This window comes from Leptodactylus fuscus, assembly GCF_031893055.1.
Source record: "Leptodactylus fuscus isolate aLepFus1 chromosome 2 unlocalized genomic scaffold, aLepFus1.hap2 SUPER_2_unloc_1, whole genome shotgun sequence".
Classification (NCBI taxonomy): domain Eukaryota; kingdom Metazoa; phylum Chordata; class Amphibia; order Anura; family Leptodactylidae; genus Leptodactylus; species Leptodactylus fuscus.
The window spans coordinates 1888-22443 of NW_027439802.1; the positions used below are offsets into that span (position 1 = coordinate 1888).

At 44.9% G+C, this 20556-nt stretch overlaps 1 protein-coding gene across 1 annotated transcript; it reads left to right on the forward strand.

The window, feature by feature from the left end:
* Nucleotides 1–7560: 7560 nt before the first annotated feature.
* On the forward strand, nucleotides 7561–11787 carry HPX (hemopexin; the record flags this gene model as incomplete). Its single annotated transcript, XM_075261144.1, has 6 exons — nucleotides 7561–7737; nucleotides 9274–9489; nucleotides 9904–10020; nucleotides 10106–10233; nucleotides 10647–10800; nucleotides 11290–11787. Coding segments are annotated over 6 exons (1010 nt in total), but the record flags the coding sequence as incomplete, so codon positions are not given.
* Nucleotides 11788–20556: the final 8769 nt, after the last annotated feature.

Genomic DNA, 20556 nt, shown 5'->3' on the forward strand with positions numbered 1-20556 from the left:
GTTGTTGTGTCATGTGATATTGTGTTCAGAACTGTGTTGTGGTCGGGGTGGTTGGGTTGGGGTCGGGATGGACCAGTGCTGTGGCTTGTTTCTGGTTAACTGTATGTTTCTTGTGCTTATACTGTACCTGTGTTTTTCTTTTGTTTTGATTGTATTACTTGCTTTGTTATGTAATCTTCAATAAAACGAGTTTAAAAAAAAATATATATACACAGTACAGTCAGTGCTCGGGGTCAGTCCTGTGTGTGTGTATATAATATATATACACAGTACAGTCAGTGCTCGGGGTCAGTCCTATGTGTGTGTATATAATATATATACACAGTACAGTCAGTGCTCGGGGTCAGTCCTATGTGTGTGTGTATATAATATATATACACAGTACAGTCAGTGCTCGGGGTCAGTCCTATGTGTGTGTATAATATATATACACAGTACAGTCAGTGCTCGGGGTCAGTCCTGTGTGTATATAATATATATACACAGTACAGTCAGTGCTCGGGGTCAGTCCTATGTGTGTATATAATATATATACACAGTACAGTCAGTGCTCGGGGTCAGTCCTATGTGTGTATATAATATATATACACAGTACAGTCAGTGCTCGGGGTCAGTCCTGTGTGTGTGTATATAATATATATACACAGTACAGTCAGTGCTCAGGGTCAGTCCTATGTGTGTGTATATAATATATATACACAGTACAGTCAGTGCTCGGGGTCAGTCCTGTGTGTGTGTGTATATAATATATATACACAGTACAGTCAGTGCTCGGGGTCAGTCCTATGTGTGTGTGTATATAATATATATACACAGTACAGTCAGTGCTCGGGGTCAGTCCTATGTGTGTGTATATAATATATATACACAGTACAGTCAGTGCTCGGGGTCAGTCCTATGTGTGTGTGTATATAATATATATACACAGTACAGTCAGTGCTCGGGGTCAGTCCTATGTGTGTGTATATAATATATATACACAGTACAGTCAGTGCTCGGGGTCAGTCCTATGTGTGTATATAATATATATACACAGTACAGTCAGTGCTCGGGGTCAGTCCTATGTGTGTATATATAATATATATACACAGTACAGTCAGTGCTCGGGGTCAGTCCTTTGTGTGTATATATAATATATATACACAGTACAGTCAGTGCTCGGGGTCAGTCCTGTGTGTGTGTATATAATATATATACACAGTACAGTCAGTGCTCGGGGTCAGTCCTGTGTGTTTGTATATAATATATATACACAGTACAGTCAGTGCTCGGGGTCAGTCCTATGTGTGTGTATATAATATATATACACAGTACAGTCAGTGCTCGGGGTCAGTCCTATGTGTGTATATAATATATATACACAGTACAGTCAGTGCTCGGGGTCAGTCCTATGTGTGTATATATAATATATATACACAGTACAGTCAGTGCTCGGGGTCAGTCCTGTGTGTGTGTATATAATATATATACACAGTACAGTCAGTGCTCGGGGTCAGTCCTGTGTGTGTGTGTATATAATATATATACACAGTACAGTCAGTGCTCGGGGTCAGTCCTGTGTGTGTGTATATAATATATATACACAGTACAGTCAGTGCTCGGGGTCAGTCCTGTGTGTGTGTGTATATAATATATATACACAGTACAGTCAGTGCTCGGGGTCAGTCCTGTGTGTGTGTGTATATAATATATATACACAGTACAGTCAGTGCTCGGGGTCAGTCCTGTGTGTGTGTATATAATATATATACACAGTACAGTCAGTGCTCGGGGTCAGTCCTGTGTGTGTGTATATAATATATATACACAGTACAGTCAGTGCTCGGGGTCAGTCCTGTGTGTGTGTATATAATATATATACACAGTACAGTCAGTGCTCGGGGTCAGTCCTATGTGTGTATATAATATATATACACAGTACAGTCAGTGCTCGGGGTCAGTCCTATGTGTGTGTATATAATATATATACACAGTACAGTCAGTGCTCGGGGTCAGTCCTGTGTGTGTGTATATAATATATATACACAGTACAGTCAGTGCTCGGGGTCAGTCCTGTGTGTGTATATATAATATATATACACAGTACAGTCAGTGCTCGGGGTCAGTCCTATGTGTGTATATATAATATATATACACAGTACAGTCAGTGCTCGGGGTCAGTCCTGTGTGTGTGTATATAATATATATACACAGTACAGTCAGTGCTCGGGGTCAGTCCTGTGTGTGTGTATATAATATATATACACAGTACAGTCAGTGCTCGGGGTCAGTCCTATGTGTGTGTGTATATAATATATATACACAGTACAGTCAGTGCTCGGGGTCAGTCCTGTGTGTGTGTATATAATATATATACACAGTACAGTCAGTGCTCGGGGTCAGTCCTATGTGTGTATATATAATATATATACACAGTACAGTCAGTGCTCGGGGTCAGTCCTGTGTGTATATAATATATATACACAGTACAGTCAGTGCTCGGGGTCAGTCCTATGTGTGTATATAATATATATACACAGTACAGTCAGTGCTCGGGGTCAGTCCTATGTGTGTGTATATAATATATATACACAGTACAGTCAGTGCTCGGGGTCAGTCCTATGTGTGTGTGTATATAATATATATACACAGTACAGTCAGTGCTCGGGGTCAGTCCTGTGTGTGTGTATATAATATATATACACAGTACAGTCAGTGCTCGGGGTCAGTCCTATGTGTGTGTATAATATATATACACAGTACAGTCAGTGCTCGGGGTCAGTCCTGTGTGTGTGTATATAATATATATACACAGTACAGTCAGTGCTCGGGGTCAGTCCTATGTGTGTGTATATAATATATATACACAGTACAGTCAGTGCTCGGGGTCAGTCCTATGTGTGTGTATATAATATATATACACAGTACAGTCAGTGCTCGGGGTCAGTCCTATGTGTGTGTGTATATAATATATATACACAGTACAGTCAGTGCTCGGGGTCAGTCCTATGTGTGTGTATATAATATATATACACAGTACAGTCAGTGCTCGGGGTCAGTCCTGTGTGTGTGTATAATATATATACACAGTACAGTCAGTGCTCGGGGTCAGTCCTATGTGTGTATATAATATATATACACAGTACAGTCAGTGCTCGGGGTCAGTCCTATGTGTGTGTATATAATATATATACACAGTACAGTCAGTGCTCGGGGTCAGTCCTGTGTGTGTGTATATAATATATATACACAGTACAGTCAGTGCTCGGGGTCAGTCCTATGTGTGTGTGTATATAATATATATACACAGTACAGTCAGTGCTCGGGGTCAGTCCTATGTGTGTGTATATAATATATATACACAGTACAGTCAGTGCTCGGGGTCAGTCCTGTGTGTGTGTATATAATATATATACACAGTACCACAGAATGGGCCGTATGTCTAGCTCGACTTGTCTCAGGTGTCCATATCCTCGAGCAGATTTTTGGCACATGATGTGGGGTTGTCCGGTGGTTCGCACCTTTTGGAGGGGAGTGGTAGACCTTCTGGCAGATGTCCTGGGCCGCCCAGTCCCGTTTTCTCCCGAAGTCTGCCTGTTTGGCGTTTTGGAGGAGGAGTTGTGGCAGCATCATACTCGAATTTTTCTTAGAGAGTGCTTGTTCTATGCTAAGAAAGCCATCGCCTTGCGGTGGATGGCCCCTAGATCCCCATCTGTCTCCCAATGGCGGAAAATGGTTAACTCGGTTCTCCCATTTAATCAGATTATATATAAAGGGAGGGGCTGTCCCCAGAAATTTACTACGGTATGGGGTGCGTGGTGTGATTCTCCCGTGACCCAATACTCTGCTCCCATGATGCGTTTGGCCCTAGACACCTTTGCTCCATAAATAGGAGCTACTGCCAGATAGGTTTGTGACTCCTCGTGTGGGAATATATGTGACTGTTGTAACTTTGTTGTTGTGTCATGTGATATTGTGTTCAGAACTGTGTTGTGGTCGGGGTGGTTGGGTTGGGGTCGGGATGGACCAGTGCTGTGGCTTGTTTCTGGTTAACTGTATGTTTCTTGTGCTTATACTGTACCTGTGTTTTTCTTTTGTTTTGATTGTATTACTTGCTTTGTTATGTAATCTTCAATAAAACGAGTTTAAAAAAAAATATATATACACAGTACAGTCAGTGCTCGGGGTCAGTCCTGTGTGTGTGTATATAATATATATACACAGTACAGTCAGTGCTCGGGGTCAGTCCTATGTGTGTGTATATAATATATATACACAGTACAGTCAGTGCTCGGGGTCAGTCCTATGTGTGTGTGTATATAATATATATACACAGTACAGTCAGTGCTCGGGGTCAGTCCTATGTGTGTGTATAATATATATACACAGTACAGTCAGTGCTCGGGGTCAGTCCTGTGTGTATATAATATATATACACAGTACAGTCAGTGCTCGGGGTCAGTCCTATGTGTGTATATAATATATATACACAGTACAGTCAGTGCTCGGGGTCAGTCCTATGTGTGTATATAATATATATACACAGTACAGTCAGTGCTCGGGGTCAGTCCTGTGTGTGTGTATATAATATATATACACAGTACAGTCAGTGCTCAGGGTCAGTCCTATGTGTGTGTATATAATATATATACACAGTACAGTCAGTGCTCGGGGTCAGTCCTGTGTGTGTGTGTATATAATATATATACACAGTACAGTCAGTGCTCGGGGTCAGTCCTATGTGTGTGTGTATATAATATATATACACAGTACAGTCAGTGCTCGGGGTCAGTCCTATGTGTGTGTATATAATATATATACACAGTACAGTCAGTGCTCGGGGTCAGTCCTATGTGTGTGTATATAATATATATACACAGTACAGTCAGTGCTCGGGGTCAGTCCTATGTGTGTATATAATATATATACACAGTACAGTCAGTGCTCGGGGTCAGTCCTATGTGTGTATATATAATATATATACACAGTACAGTCAGTGCTCGGGGTCAGTCCTTTGTGTGTATATATAATATATATACACAGTACAGTCAGTGCTCGGGGTCAGTCCTGTGTGTGTGTATATAATATATATACACAGTACAGTCAGTGCTCGGGGTCAGTCCTGTGTGTTTGTATATAATATATATACACAGTACAGTCAGTGCTCGGGGTCAGTCCTATGTGTGTGTATATAATATATATACACAGTACAGTCAGTGCTCGGGGTCAGTCCTGTGTGTGTATATATAATATATATACACAGTACAGTCAGTGCTCGGGGTCAGTCCTATGTGTGTATATAATATATATACACAGTACAGTCAGTGCTCGGGGTCAGTCCTGTGTGTGTGTATAATATATATACACAGTACAGTCAGTGCTAGGGGTCAGTCCTATGTGTGTATATATAATATATATACACAGTACAGTCAGTGCTCGGGGTCAGTCCTATGTGTGTATATAATATATATACACAGTACAGTCAGTGCTCGGGGTCAGTCCTATGTGTGTATATATAATATATATACACAGTACAGTCAGTGCTCGGGGTCAGTCCTATGTGTGTGTATATAATATATATACACAGTACAGTCAGTGCTCGGGGTCAGTCCTATGTGTGTGTATATAATATATATACACAGTACAGTCAGTGCTCGGGGTCAGTCCTGTGTGTGTGTATATAATATATATACACAGTACAGTCAGTGCTCGGGGTCAGTCCTGTGTGTGTGTGTATATAATATATATACACAGTACAGTCAGTGCTCGGGGTCAGTCCTGTGTGTGTGTATATAATATATATACACAGTACAGTCAGTGCTCGGGGTCAGTCCTGTGTGTGTGTATATAATATATATACACAGTACAGTCAGTGCTCGGGGTCAGTCCTATGTGTGTATATAATATATATACACAGTACAGTCAGTGCTCAGGGGTCAGTCCTGTGTGTGTGTATATAATATATATACACAGTACAGTCAGTGCTCGGGGTCAGTCCTGTGTGTGTGTATATAATATATATACACAGTACAGTCAGTGCTCGGGGTCAGTCCTATGTGTGTATATAATATATATACACAGTACAGTCAGTGCTCGGGGTCAGTCCTGTGTGTGTATATAATATATATACACAGTACAGTCAGTGCTCGGGGTCAGTCCTATGTGTGTATATAATATATATACACCGTACAGTCAGTGCTCGGGGTCAGTCCTATGTGTGTGTGTATATAATATATATACACAGTACAGTCAGTGCTCGGGGTCAGTCCTGTGTGTGTGTATATAATATATATACACCGTACAGTCAGTGCTCGGGGTCAGTCCTGTGTGTGTGTGTATATAATATATATACACAGTACAGTCAGTGCTCGGGGTCAGTCCTATGTGTGTGTATATAATATATATACACAGTACAGTCAGTGCTCGGGGTCAGTCCTATGTGTGTATATAATATATATACACAGTACAGTCAGTGCTCGGGGTCAGTCCTGTGTGTGTGTATATAATATATATACACAGTACAGTCAGTGCTCGGGGTCAGTCCTATGTGTGTGTATATAATATATATACACAGTACAGTCAGTGCTCGGGGTCAGTCCTATGTGTGTATATAATATATATACACCGTACAGTCAGTGCTCGGGGTCAGTCCTATGTGTGTGTGTATATAATATATATACACAGTACAGTCAGTGCTCGGGGTCAGTCCTGTGTGTGTGTATATAATATATATACACCGTACAGTCAGTGCTCGGGGTCAGTCCTGTGTGTGTGTGTATATAATATATATACACAGTACAGTCAGTGCTCGGGGTCAGTCCTATGTGTGTGTATATAATATATATACACAGTACAGTCAGTGCTCGGGGTCAGTCCTGTGTGTGTGTATATAATATATATACACAGTACAGTCAGTGCTCGGGGTCAGTCCTATGTGTGTGTATATAATATATATACACAGTACAGTCAGTGCTCGGGGTCAGTCCTATGTGTGTGTGTATATAATATATATACACAGTACAGTCAGTGCTCGGGGTCAGTCCTATGTGTGTGTATATAATATATATACACAGTACAGTCAGTGCTCGGGGTCAGTCCTATGTGTGTATATATAATATATATACACAGTACAGTCAGTGCTCGGGGTCAGTCCTATGTGTGTATATATAATATATATACACAGTACAGTCAGTGCTCAGGGTCAGTCCTATGTGTGTGTATATAATATATATACACAGTACAGTCAGTGCTCGGGGTCAGTCCTGTGTGTGTGTATATAATATATATACACAGTACAGTCAGTGCTCGGGGTCAGTCCTATGTGTGTATATATAATATATATACACAGTACAGTCAGTGCTCGGGGTCAGTCCTGTGTGTGTGTATATAATATATATACACAGTACAGTCAGTGCTCGGGGTCAGTCCTATATATATACTGTATATACGGTATAGCCACTCTGTATATCCTCACTATATATAGGATCACTACCCTAGCAGAGAGGACTGGACAGTCTGGGTAGGTCCTCGGGGTGTCCTCTGCTCCTTACATATACACTCATGTTCTGCAGCCTTGTTGAGACGTTTCTCTGCCTGTGTTTCAGGGCACACAGGTCTGGAGTTACTTTGATGGCGCACTAGTGGATGGTTATCCTCATCTTATTAGTCAGGAGTTTCCCGGAGTCCCCGACCACCTGGACGGAGCGGTGGAGTGTCACCAGGGCGAGTGCCGCACTGACAGCATCATATTCTTCAAAGGTGAGGATGTGTAACGAGAACTGTGATTGGAAAACTGGTCTGTAACGTCCTGAAACCCTCAATAGCTTTGTTTTTTTTTTTAACTTTTGGAGTTAGTTTTGGGTAAGCCGGTGTCGGGGTACTCAGCTGCCATCTACTCTTCACTTAGCTCCTAATGAGCATTGTATAGGGGGCCGGGGAAGCTCCCCTAAGGGACATATATTAGAGCTGTATGGGGGTCCTAAACTTCATTATAGTGAAGGGGGCGGTGCAGAATGGGCCATACCAATGTTCATTAGGGCTGCCCTACATGTGCCGGGGAGCAAAGTATTCAGTGAAGAAGGGGTTAATTGTTGTGAATCGAGCCCTTGTGTACCCCCATACCCAGAACATTCTGAGATGTGCCCAACTTGTGTCTCCATGTGCCTAAAAGGGCTTACATTGTGAAATGAGGTCTAGTGACCCCAACCATATGATGTGTAGTGTCAGGGTCATTAGCGGCCCTACGCCATGACATTACGGGGGCCGCATGTGACCTGAAAGGGCGAGTATGAGAAGTAGAACTGAATTACATTGGATCCAGGGGTGGGACATACAAACATTTTACAAGATAGTCAATGTGGACCATGTGCGGGTGTTTTATTTCAAGAAAATATTGTTTTTAATGTCTGTAGTTTTTTTCAAAATTCTACTTTATTACTATTATTTTGGTAATGGCCACTGTCTGAGGGCGTCAGGTACCTAATTTAACCACTATGGTATCCACCACCAGGCGTCAGGTGCTACGGAGGGGCTCTGTGTTAGCCTAATTGAACCACTACGATATCCACCACAATCAGAGGTACCGGGAAGAGCTGGGTAGGGTGTGGCTGCTGTTATTAGTCTGAAGACTATGAGGTTTCTGGTCCTGGCAAGGTCTGTCTGCTGCTGTTATATTGTATCTGGCTGGTTATAAAAATGGGGGGGACCTCATATCTGTTTTTAGACATAAATATTTTCAAAAATAAGAACACGCGGGGTCACAATTTTTCAAAACCAGCCAGACATGATAAAGCTGTGGCCGCAGCAGACTGGCCTTATCGAGTTGCACACAAAACTGTTTTTGGGCTTGTCCAATACTTAATACCAACCTGCAGCCGCCCCAGTATCCGACCATCACTAGATACATGGATATTGTACAGTACCTGGTTCTTCCTGGACCCCATGGTGGCTGTGGGTACCAGAGTAATAATGGTGGGTTAGGATCGGCCTATGTACTGGTTAACGCTAAGAACCGTCTTAGACATGGACACTGTCAATCAGAGACAATGGTAATAAAGTAATAACAATGACCCCATGGTTAGGGTGACCGTACACCACCCACTGTACTTCAGTGTAGCAGCCCCATCGAATTTAGAGACAACATGTCGTACCTTCTGAACAAATTTATTTGGATTAAATGAATCTTCAGTCTGAAATGAAACTAAACTCGCCCAGTTACCTCTATGACATGGGGTCCGGATCGCGTCCACCTAGGACTCACTTGGCCTCTGTTGAGCCATCTCCTTCCTTCTCCAGGTGACACAGCGTATATCTACAGCCCTCAGGAGGAGCCTCGGGTCAAGCAGAGACATTGGGCCGCCCTTGGGAACTGCTCGGCATCGCTTAGATGGCTGGGGAGATATTACTGCTTCAGAGGCGTTAACTTTACCAGATTTGATCCGGTGACAGGACAGGTTCTCTCCCCGCGACCACTGGACACCAGAGATTACTTTGTCAGATGTCCAGGGAGAGGTGAGTTCCTGGGGTTTGGGAAGGGACTTGGACATGGTGTCTACTAGAGGTGAACCTCTTCAGGCCTGTGCACACCTTAGTCTCCCAACAACAATGACTTCTCTTACACTAGGCTTTGTGGATTCACATTTGCATTTTGCTATTTTTTTTTAATAGAAAATGGATTTACAAAGGTGAAATGTGTTTAGACCCCCCATTACCTCTGTGACTACCACAGGAAACGTATCCATAGAGGTAAATCCCAGTCCACAGTGACCTCTGCCGTACACAACATGGCCGTTATCTCCATACACATAGTAGTCAGTCCACAGAACATCAGCTCTGAGCAGAAACGAGGCTGCTCAGTCTCATTTTACTCTATTCTGACCCATATGGGCCACCCTACTTGACCTAATGCTATATTTCTCCTTCCAGGACATGGACACGCTGCCCAACAAAATGCCACCCTTATGTCCATCAAGGACCCTTGCAGCAATAGATCTTTTGAGGCTTTCTGCTCTGATGACCATTCCCGGGCCTACGCATTTCGAGGTGATTCACTGGACCTTTCTCCTACATTGGCCTTCTGTGTTGTCATGGAATTCACTCATCTATTGATACCCTTCCTTCCTTACAGGGGGCTGGTTCTTCCTCCTGGATGGCAAAGATGGCTGGCATGCCTGGCCTCTCAGCCATACCTGGAGAAACCTGCAGGGGGTCGTGGACGCCGCCTTCTCCCATGAGAACCGCATGTATTTTATTCAGGTGAGACGTGGCCTTGGATCATGGAAGAAGCCTCAACTATGGCTAGACATAGACCTTGGAATAAGACCAGCCAGGATGAACATCTCACATGAATGGGTTCCTGACCTTCCCCCCACGTATTGGCTGTAATAGTGGACAGATGACTGCAGCGGCTCCGGATCCATAGTTACCTGAGGAGGGAATGGGGTCATTAGTTGGTGGTGAGGGCAGATATTCTAGGATTTGGTAGGACATTAGCTGACCACCAAGGTAGAATGGCTAGGCCGCAGTCTCTCCCACTCTAGAAGGAGGTGACCTGCTGGAGGCTCTTAGCGGTGGTTGGTAGTTGATTATACGTCTCTGCTAGTATTGGACATTGGGTGACAACCCTTAGAGACGATGACTGACGCCTCTGCCCCTTCTCTTTCTTTTAGGGTTCCCAGGTCATCGTGTACTTGTCAGATCAGATCTACATCCCGGTGGCCGGGTATCCAAAGCCTATAGAGGAAGAATGGGAGGGGTGCGGGGTGACGCCAGTGGATGCCGCCTTTACCTGCCCCCACTCCAGTGATTTATACCTCATCAGGGGTAAGTGTGGATATAGTATATACATTACCAGGACCCCGGTATATAGAGCTGCACCCACAAGTCTACTGACGTCTCCCAGAATCTGCAGCTCTGGGGATCAGATGGACGTCTCAGTTGCTACGCTCATTACTCCTATGATGTCATCTTCATAGCATGTCATCTGTTTACTGACCCCTGGGGGGCGATAGGATAGTTGTCTGATTTATCAGCAATATTTTTTTGCATTTCAGTCTTTGTCATTGTTACTATCTGTAATTGTACCAAACTGCAGTGTCTATGACGTTACAATGCGCTGCAGAATAAGGACAGCATTGTTTGATCCCAGCAGAAGTCTGAATGCAGCTCTGGAGTACAGGATCATAATTACAGAGCAAACTGTTGCAGATACAGTGGGCAGGTTATAGGACAATGACATGATATATTTGAGGAAGGGTTTGGTGTCCAGCAGACCTTGTGTCCATCCACTGACCAACCTTCACTTCTGTGTAGGGAACAAGCTGACCCTGGTGGACCTGAACACCCGCAAACGTTCTGGAGAAGACAGGACCATCATCCACAACAATCTGGACAGCGCTATGTGTAATACTCATGGCTTGTATCTCTTCCGTGGTCCATCCTTCTACCACTACAAGAATGTGGGGGAACTGCTGTCCACGGAGAAAGCTCCAACCCCGGGGAGCATCGCCTCATACTTCCTAGACTGCTAGACAAAGAGAAGTCTCACCTACGAAGAGAAATGTGATGTCACCAGAGTCACCTACGAGGAGAAATGTGATGTCACCAGAGTCACCTACGAGGAGAAATGTAATGTCACCAGAGTCATCTACATAGAGAACTGTGATGTCACCAGAGTCATCTACATAGAGAACTGTGATGTCACCACAGTCACCTACATAGAGAACTGTGATGTCACCAGAGTCACCTACATAGAGAACTGTGATGTCACCACAGTCACCTACATAGAGAACTGTGATGTCACCAGAGTCATCTACATAGAGAACTGTGATGTCACCACAGTCACCTACATAGAGAACTGTGATGTCACCAGAGTCACCTACATAGAGAACTGTGATGTCACCACAGTCACCTACATAGAGAACTGTGATGTCACCAGAGTCACCTACATAGAGAACTGTGATGTCACCACAGTCACCTACATAGAGAACTGTGATGTCACCAGAGTCATCTACATAGAGAACTGTGATGTCACCAGAGTCACCTACATAGAGAACTGTGATGTCACCAGAGTCACCTACATAGAGAACTGTGATGTCACCAGAGTCATCTACATAGAGAACTGTGATGTCACCAGAGTCACCTACATAGAGAACTGTGATGTCACCAGAGTCATCTACATAGAGAACTGTGATGTCACCACAGTCACCTACATAGAGAACTGTGATGTCACCAGAGTCATCTACATAGAGAACTGTGATGTCACCAGAGTCCCCTTCGTCCAATGCCAGTTTATCCGTGTAGATATCACATAGGCCTCCTCCTATAGGACATTATATGAATATATAGTAGTCGTCTTCTATCATACTGTACAATAAATGCACTAATGTCAGAATCAATCATCTCCTAAGCAGTGGTAAATAGACCTAAGACCCCCACCGAGCACCTTTAGAATTTGCTTCATCAAGTCAACCCCATTTTGTGCTTAGGTGAGTCTGTCTTTAGAAACCCCTATTAACCGGTTGTTACCCAGCTAAGGGAAGAATATGCAAATCTGTCTTCCATGATGTAATCAGGAAGTCAGAAGCTGCCTCAGTGTTGCAAACCAATAGAGGGCGCTCACTGGAATGTGCAAGCCTGTCTTCCCTGATGTAGTTAGGAAGACAGAATTCCAGTGAGATAACCCAATAATGGCTGCTCCCTTTAGCATCATGCTCGACCTTCCAAGAGGCCTTTATTTTTTTTTTTATTTTTTTTTTTTAATGTAGATTGTGAGCCCCATATAGAGCTCACAATGTACATTTTTCCCTATCAGTATGTCTTTGGAATATGGGATGGAAATCCATGCAAACACGGGGAGAACATACAAACTCCTTGCAGATGGTTTTATGCCCTTGGCGGGATTTGAACACCAAGACTCCAGCGCTGCAAGGCTGCAGTGCTAACCACTGAGCCACCGTGTGGCCCCAAGAGGCCTTTATTTTGCAATGACGCTGGGATTATTACCAGGTATAGTCTCTCAATCGAGGACAGCCATTTCGATGTACTTGCATCTCATCAGCTCGATGTAGAGAGGACTATAACCTGGTAGAGGTGAGAGGCTGAGACAGGGTTAAGGGGATATTGTCACTCCTTGGGGAGAGACCACCATATAGGTGTGTGGAGACTTATTAAGCCTTATTCCCATGGTTCCATGCAAAGTGGAGTGCTAAAGGCTTAATAAATCTCCACACACCTATATGGTGGTCTCTGCCTAAGGAGTGACAATATCCCCTTACCCAGCTAAGACATTCTAACCATGTAATCTTGCATACAACTGACCCACAGGGAGGGGGATACAACGGGATGGGACAGAGAGTCAGTGGGCTCAGGCCATGCCCCCAGCTTGTCACTCTGTGACCAAATTACCCCATGCATGGACAGTGCTGTCTAAAGACAAAAAGGGGTATTGAGTCTATGGACTGGTGTTTGCCCAATATCTTCTTTGTACCTTGAGCCCTTGGCTGTTTGTTGGATCTACGATGGGTCCGCCAGCCTCGTCCTGCTGTCTCTTCTTACGGCTCTTCTCACTACATCATGTATTAGGACTCATCGCACCCACTGTGCCTGTCTGACCCTAGCCATGTTTAAGGCTCTCCCCCTTCCCCAGAGATATAGAGAGGCCTAGACTATAATCTGTATACTGGTTTTATTGATCATGACGTTAATAAAAAAGAGCAGATGCAATAGTTGGACATACGCTATTGAAGTAATACTTCAGCCGAAGATACAGACGGTACCAGAAGCCATGCGGTGCTTATACTCATACAAGAAAAAGGAGGCTGGAGGGAAATTGCCGCTCATCTCCAGTTTCCCCGGCACCGTGTGTATGGTGACTCCCTTGATGAGACCCTCAGACAACTTCTGGAGCATACGCTGGGCAAGATATCTTTTGGCGTAACTTGGATCGGCCTCAATGTTGGCGTATACATCAGGGGGTGGATTTGGGATTTTCCACTCTAGTTCACCAATCAGCTGATTTATCTTGCCCTTGTCGAGGGAGACGGGGTTCTCGCTGTAGCTCATCACCACCTGAGTACCACAATCCCCCCGGACTGAGATGTAGCTCCCCTTCACCAAGACCTCTCCAGCTTTATCTACTGGTGAACGAGAAACCATCACCGCCCAGCGCAGCCAGTCATAATTTTTCTCCAACAATTTCAATATGGCCGACGCTTTTTCATCATCCGGTAATGACTCGTTGAGGGGCAGATACTTCTCTACATCCTCTTGGGCTTGTTCCTTGAAGTATGCAGCACAATCTCTAGAGGTATCCTCCATTCTCTTGTACAGAGCAGACATCTTGTCTGTCCATCTGCCCATCATGAGTTGGGTGTCTCTTCCATTCAGGGATCCATGGACAAAAAGACATAACAGTCCAGTGGCCAATACGAAGTTTACCTGCTGGCAGAAGGCGATCATCTCCCATCGGCGCGGGCGGTGGTCTCTTATCACCTGCTGTAGGAGTGTTACATGGTCGGCCAGGACAGAGATGCCAAGAAGGCGATTGTACAAAGCATTCAGCTGTCTATCGAGCTTGTAGTCGTAGACATATTGGATGAACACCTCTTTTTCCTTGTCTTTGTAAGACTTTCCTGCCCGGACAATGGTAGCCAGCTGCTGGTACACAACTACGATGTCATCTTCACACCTGATGACATCAAAGTCACGCATCAAGCCCTTTCCTATCGCCAACTGCCGGTCAATGGACTCCAAGGTCCTCTTGACAAACTCGATTTCCTCTGTTGTTGCAGAGTCATTGATCTGAGCCACAAGCCCCAGAACCACTGTGTTTATTGCCTGGAGAAATCCTACCGACTCCCAGGCCTTAGTGAACAAAGACATGATGGCAGCCAATGATCCCGAACACCTTCAAAGATAATGGGACCAGAAGGTTATCCCTATACAACACCCAGAAAACTAGTCAATTATTCATCTTACAGTAGGTCTTGTGTTTCAGATGCCTAAAGGTCTTATATATGTATATGGGAATATTGTACAATTAACAACAGGATAACAACCAGAATCAAATTCCTACCAGAACCTTCGCACCTCAACCATCCACATATCGATATAACCACGTTATACACCTCACCTTTCTGTATGGACTAGACCTATATAACCACGTCATACACCTCACCTGTCTGTATGGACTAGACCTATATAAATACGTCATACACCTCACCTGTCTGTATGGACTAGACCTATATAACCACGTCATACACCTCACCTGTCTGTATGGACTAGACCTATATAACCACGTCATACACCTCACCTGTCTGTGTGGACTAGACCTATATAACCACGTTATACGCCTCACCTGTCTGTATGGACTAGACCTATATAACCACGTCATACGCCTCACCTGTCTGTATGGACTAGACCTATATAACCACGTTATACGCCTCACCTGTCTGTATGGACTAGACCTATATAACCACGTTATACGCCTCACCTGTCTGTATGGACTAGACCTATATAACCACGTTATACGCCTCACCTGTCTGTATGGGCTAGACCTATATAACCACGTTATACGCCTCACCTGTGTGTATGGACTAGACCTATATAACCACGTTATACACCTCACCTGTCTGTGTGGACTAGACCTATATAACCACGTTATACGCCTCACCTCTCTGTGTGGACTAGACCTATATAACCACGTTATACGCCTCACCTGTCTGTGTGGACTAGACCTATATAACCACGTTATACGCCTCACCTGTCTGTGTGGACTAGACCTATATAACCACGTTATACGCCTCACCTCTCTGTGTGGACTAGACCTATATAACCACGTCATACGCCTCACCTGTCTGTATGGACTAGACCTATATAACCACGTCATACGCCTCACCTGTCTGTGTGGACTAGACCTATATAACCACGTCATACGCCTCACCTGTCTGTGTGGACTAGACCTATATAACCACGTCATACGCCTCACCTGTCTGTGTGGACTAGACCTATATAACCACGTCATACGCCTCACCTGTCTGTGTGGACTAGACCTATATAACCACGTCATACGCCTCACCTGTCTGTGTGGACTAGACCTATATAACCACGTCATACGCCTCACCTGTCTGTGTGGACTAGACCTATATAACCACGTCATACGCCTCACCTGTCTGTGTGGACTAGACCTATATAACCACGTCATACGCCTCACCTGTCTGTGTGGACTAGACCTATATAACCACGTCATACGCCTCACCTGTCTGTGTGGACTAGACCTATATAACCACGTCATACGCCTCACCTGTCTGTGTGGACTAGACCTATATAACCACGTCATACGCCTCACCTGTCTGTGTGGACTAGACCTATATAACCACGTCATACGCCTCACCTGTCTGTGTGGACTAGACCTATATAACCACGTCATACGCCTCACCTGTCTGTGTGGACTAGACCTATATAACCACGTCATACGCCTCACCTGTCTGTGTGGACTAGACCTATATAACCACGTCATACGCCTCACCTGTCTGTGTGGACTAGACCTATATAACCACGTCATACGCCTCACCTGTCTGTGTGGACTAGACCTATATAACCACGTCATACGCCTCACCTGTCTGTGTGGACTAGACCTATATAACCACGTCATACGCCTCACCTGTCTGTGTGGACTAGACCTATATAACCACGTCATACACCTCACCTGTCTGTATGGACTAGACCTATATAACCACGTCATACACCTCACCTGTCTGTATGGACTAGACCTATATAACCACGTCATACACCTCACCTGTCTGTATGGACTAGACCTATATAACCACGTCATACACCTCACCTGTCTGTATGGACTAGACCTATATAACCACGTCATACACCTCACCTGTCTGTATGGACTAGACCTATATAACCACGTCATACACCTCACCTGTCTGTATGGACTAGACCTATATAACCACGTCATACACCTCACCTGTGTGTATGGACTAGACCTATATAACCACGTTATACACCTCACCTGTCTGTATGGACTAGACCTATATAACCACGTCATACACCTCACCTGTCTGTATGGACTAGACCTATATAACCACGTTATACACCTCACCTGTCTGTATGGACTAGACCTATATAACCACGTCATACACCTCACCTGTCTGTATGGACTAGACCTATATAACCACGTCATACACCTCACCTGTCTGTATGGACTAGACCTGTATAAGCACGTCATACACCTCACCTGTCTGTATGGACTAGACCTATATAAGCACGTTATACACCTCACCTGTCTGTATGGACTAGACCTATATAACCACGTTATATACCTCACCTGTCTGTATGGACTAGACCTATATAAGCACGTTATACACCTCACCTGTCTGTATGGAGTAGGACTAGAACAGAATATTGGTTTTCCTGTAGATATAACATGGTTATAGGTCTAGTGTATACAGACAGGTGAGGTATATATATATATACATAGAGAGAAGGATTGTTTCTCACCTGTCTCGTGGACGTGTTGTCTGTGATTTGCAGTTGGTTCAGTTTCTTGCTTTCTTATCTTGGGCTTATCACATCCCTCAAGTGGGCGATACCAGAGAAACAATAGAGCAGACTCCCATTGGCCCTCACAGAATACCCGACCAGAAGGTGACATTGAGGACCTACCTGCTCCAATGTCACACAACCACAACAAAGAGTAATCCCAGTCCTGGCCTTATCACCTACTAATCCTGAGTAAGACCTGTCTCTTATACTTGAAGCCCCTTGTCTGAAGGTCCAGGCAGTAACTCTGCATAGATGTGGCCCTTCCTCTCCATGACTGGTGCACCATCCTTGGTGAGGTCTTGCAGGTTGTGCTCGTCATCAGGACACAACCTGTTACAGAGGTTACTATTGTCCATCCTGGTGATGTAGGGCATTGGGCATTGTATGTGGCCATCAGGATCATCATCCCCCAGTATTGCCGGTGGTCAACCATTCTTGGGGAGTAAAGCCAGACTGGGGTTCTCTGGTAAATATTAAGGCCAAGGTGAAAGCCAACAAGACTGAGTCTCCTTAGTCCTTGTCACTGATCCATGGCCCTTACAGGAGCTTCTGTGTCGGAGGGTTGGGGAAGGTCATTGGAGGTCCCTCACCCTTAGGAGAGAGAAGGCTTCAGACTCACATGTTTTAGTGCCACGTTGCACTTTGTTACTTGCACTTAAATACTGAAAGTTTCTGTTTTGGACCTTTTCTAAATTTTTGGACTTCCTCTGTTGGTGACTATTTTATACAGTTGTGCTAAAAAGTTTCCATCCCCGGCAGATTATTATTTTTTTTTGGTCTTTTTTCAGAGAATATGAACAATAACACAAAACCTCTCTCTCTGCTCCTGGTCAGTGACACCATTTATTGTCAGACTTCTGGGTTTTCTCTTTGTACATCCCAGTGCCCCTGTTGTTCAGTTCCCCTCCCCCGGTGTATTGCCCCCTGTTGTTCTGTTCCCCTCCCCCGGTGTATTGCCCCTGTTGTTCAGTTCTCCTCCCCCGGTGTATTGCCCCCTGTTGTTCTGTTCCCCTCCCCCGGTGTATTGCCCCTGTTGTTCAGTTCTCCTCCCCCGGTGTATTGCCCCTTTTGTTCAGTTCCCCTCCCCCGGTGTTTGTCTATGTGCTGTTTGGCGTATTGAAGGCGAGATTCTTTGTGGCATTGGGGCAGTAATGGCTTTCTTCTGACAACTCCATCATGTGGCCCATTTTATTTCTGACAACTCCATCATGCAGTGGAGGGATGGAAACTTTTGAGCACAACTGTATATCTCATATATCATAGTGGTGGCCACTTGTAGATGGGTTTTGTATTTGGCCACCCAATGAGCAGTGTGACGCAGTCTGTTAATCTTTAAAAATATCTGTTTGTTACAGTTTTTTTCTTTTTGTTAAATAAATATAATAAAATATATAAAAAAAACCAAAAACATAAAATGTCAAAATCTTTGCCAATAACTATAAGTAAGCAGTGTGCAGTAAAATGACTGAAAAGACCAGGGCAGAGGAAAGGCTAAAGGAAGGGGGGGGGGGGAGGAAAGACTTGTGCAAGTACAAACACTAAGAATGTGGTTGGCAACAGCAACACTGCTTCTGGTCCTGACAGCCTCCCCTGGAGCCTCAGTGTTGTGGTACTTTCTAAAGATGTTTTTGAAAACAGTGAAACTGGAATATTTAGTGGGGGGTTCTCCATGTAAATGACCTCCCGATCTTTCTGTACCTTCAGCCATGACATCTTCACTGACACAGATCCCATTCTTTAGTAGTCACGTGGCATCTGCTGAGAGAGATTCCTCATAGCCCAAAACTTCCTCATCTTGATGAAAACTTCTAGTGTTCTTTTCATGTACAGGAGGTGACAACGCAGATGGTGTGATGAACTATAACCCAATCTGCTGGCATGTCCACCTTAATAAGGGTTGGGGTGGGCCAATGTACATATCTGTAGTCCTAGCTGAAGTCTCCGTATTGGCTCAGTCCTGGTCCTTCTTTCATTTCTTTTTTTGGATCAAATTACCATTGTTAGATCCAGGGCGCCGTCACCCTCTTCATGTCATTGGAGTCATGTTCATGCTCTGCCTTACTAACCACACTTAGCATGTCATGGCTGGTGAAGGAAGATGGTGGCTTAGGTGACAAGCTATCTTCTTGGCTATTAGACTGTGTGGAGGAGGAATCATTGGTCAGTCCGTCTCCTTCTACTGAGCCATTGATGTAACCCTGTAGGTTTAGGGGATATTTGGTTATCCTGAGAGGTAAGCTCAGACAATGGTACTGGGGCCTCTGTCTGGTCCTCACTTCGTGGAGTTTGAGTGTGAACTGGTCCATAGACTGAAAGTGCGGTCCGAGAGATAAGAGGAGAACTAGGAGAGCGCAGTGTCCATGAGGCCGACCGAGCGGAGCATAGTGAGGAGGAGTCTGTGAGGCTGATACAGCGGAGCATAGTGAGGAGGAGTCTGTGAGGCTGATACAGCGGAGCATAGTGAGGAGGAGTCTGTGAGGCTGATACAGCGGAGCATAGTGAGGAGGAGTCTGTGAGGCTGATACAGCGGAGCATAGTGAGGAGGAGTCTGTGAGGCTGATACAGCGGAGCATAGTGAGGAGGAGTCTGTGAGGCCGAGAGAGCGGAGCATAGTGAGGAGGAGTCTGTGAGGCCGAGACAGCGGAGCATAGTGAGGAGGAGTCTGTAAGGCCGATACAGCGGAGCATAGTGAGGAGGAGTCTGTGAGGCCGAGAGAGCGGAGCATAGTGAGGAGGAGTCTGTGAGGCTGATACAGCGGAGCATAGTGAGGAGGAGTCTGTGAGGCTGATACAGCGGAGCATAGTGAGGAGGAGTCTGTGAGGCTGATACAGCGGAGCATAGTGAGGAGGAGTCTGTGAGGCTGATACAGCGGAGCATAGTGAGGAGGAGTCTGTGAGGCTGATACAGCGGAGCATAGTGAGGAGGAGTCTGTGAGGCCGAGAGAGCGGAGCATAGTGAGGAGGAGTCTGTGAGGCCGAGAGAGCGGAGCATAGTGAGGAGGAGTCTGTGAGGCTGATACAGCAG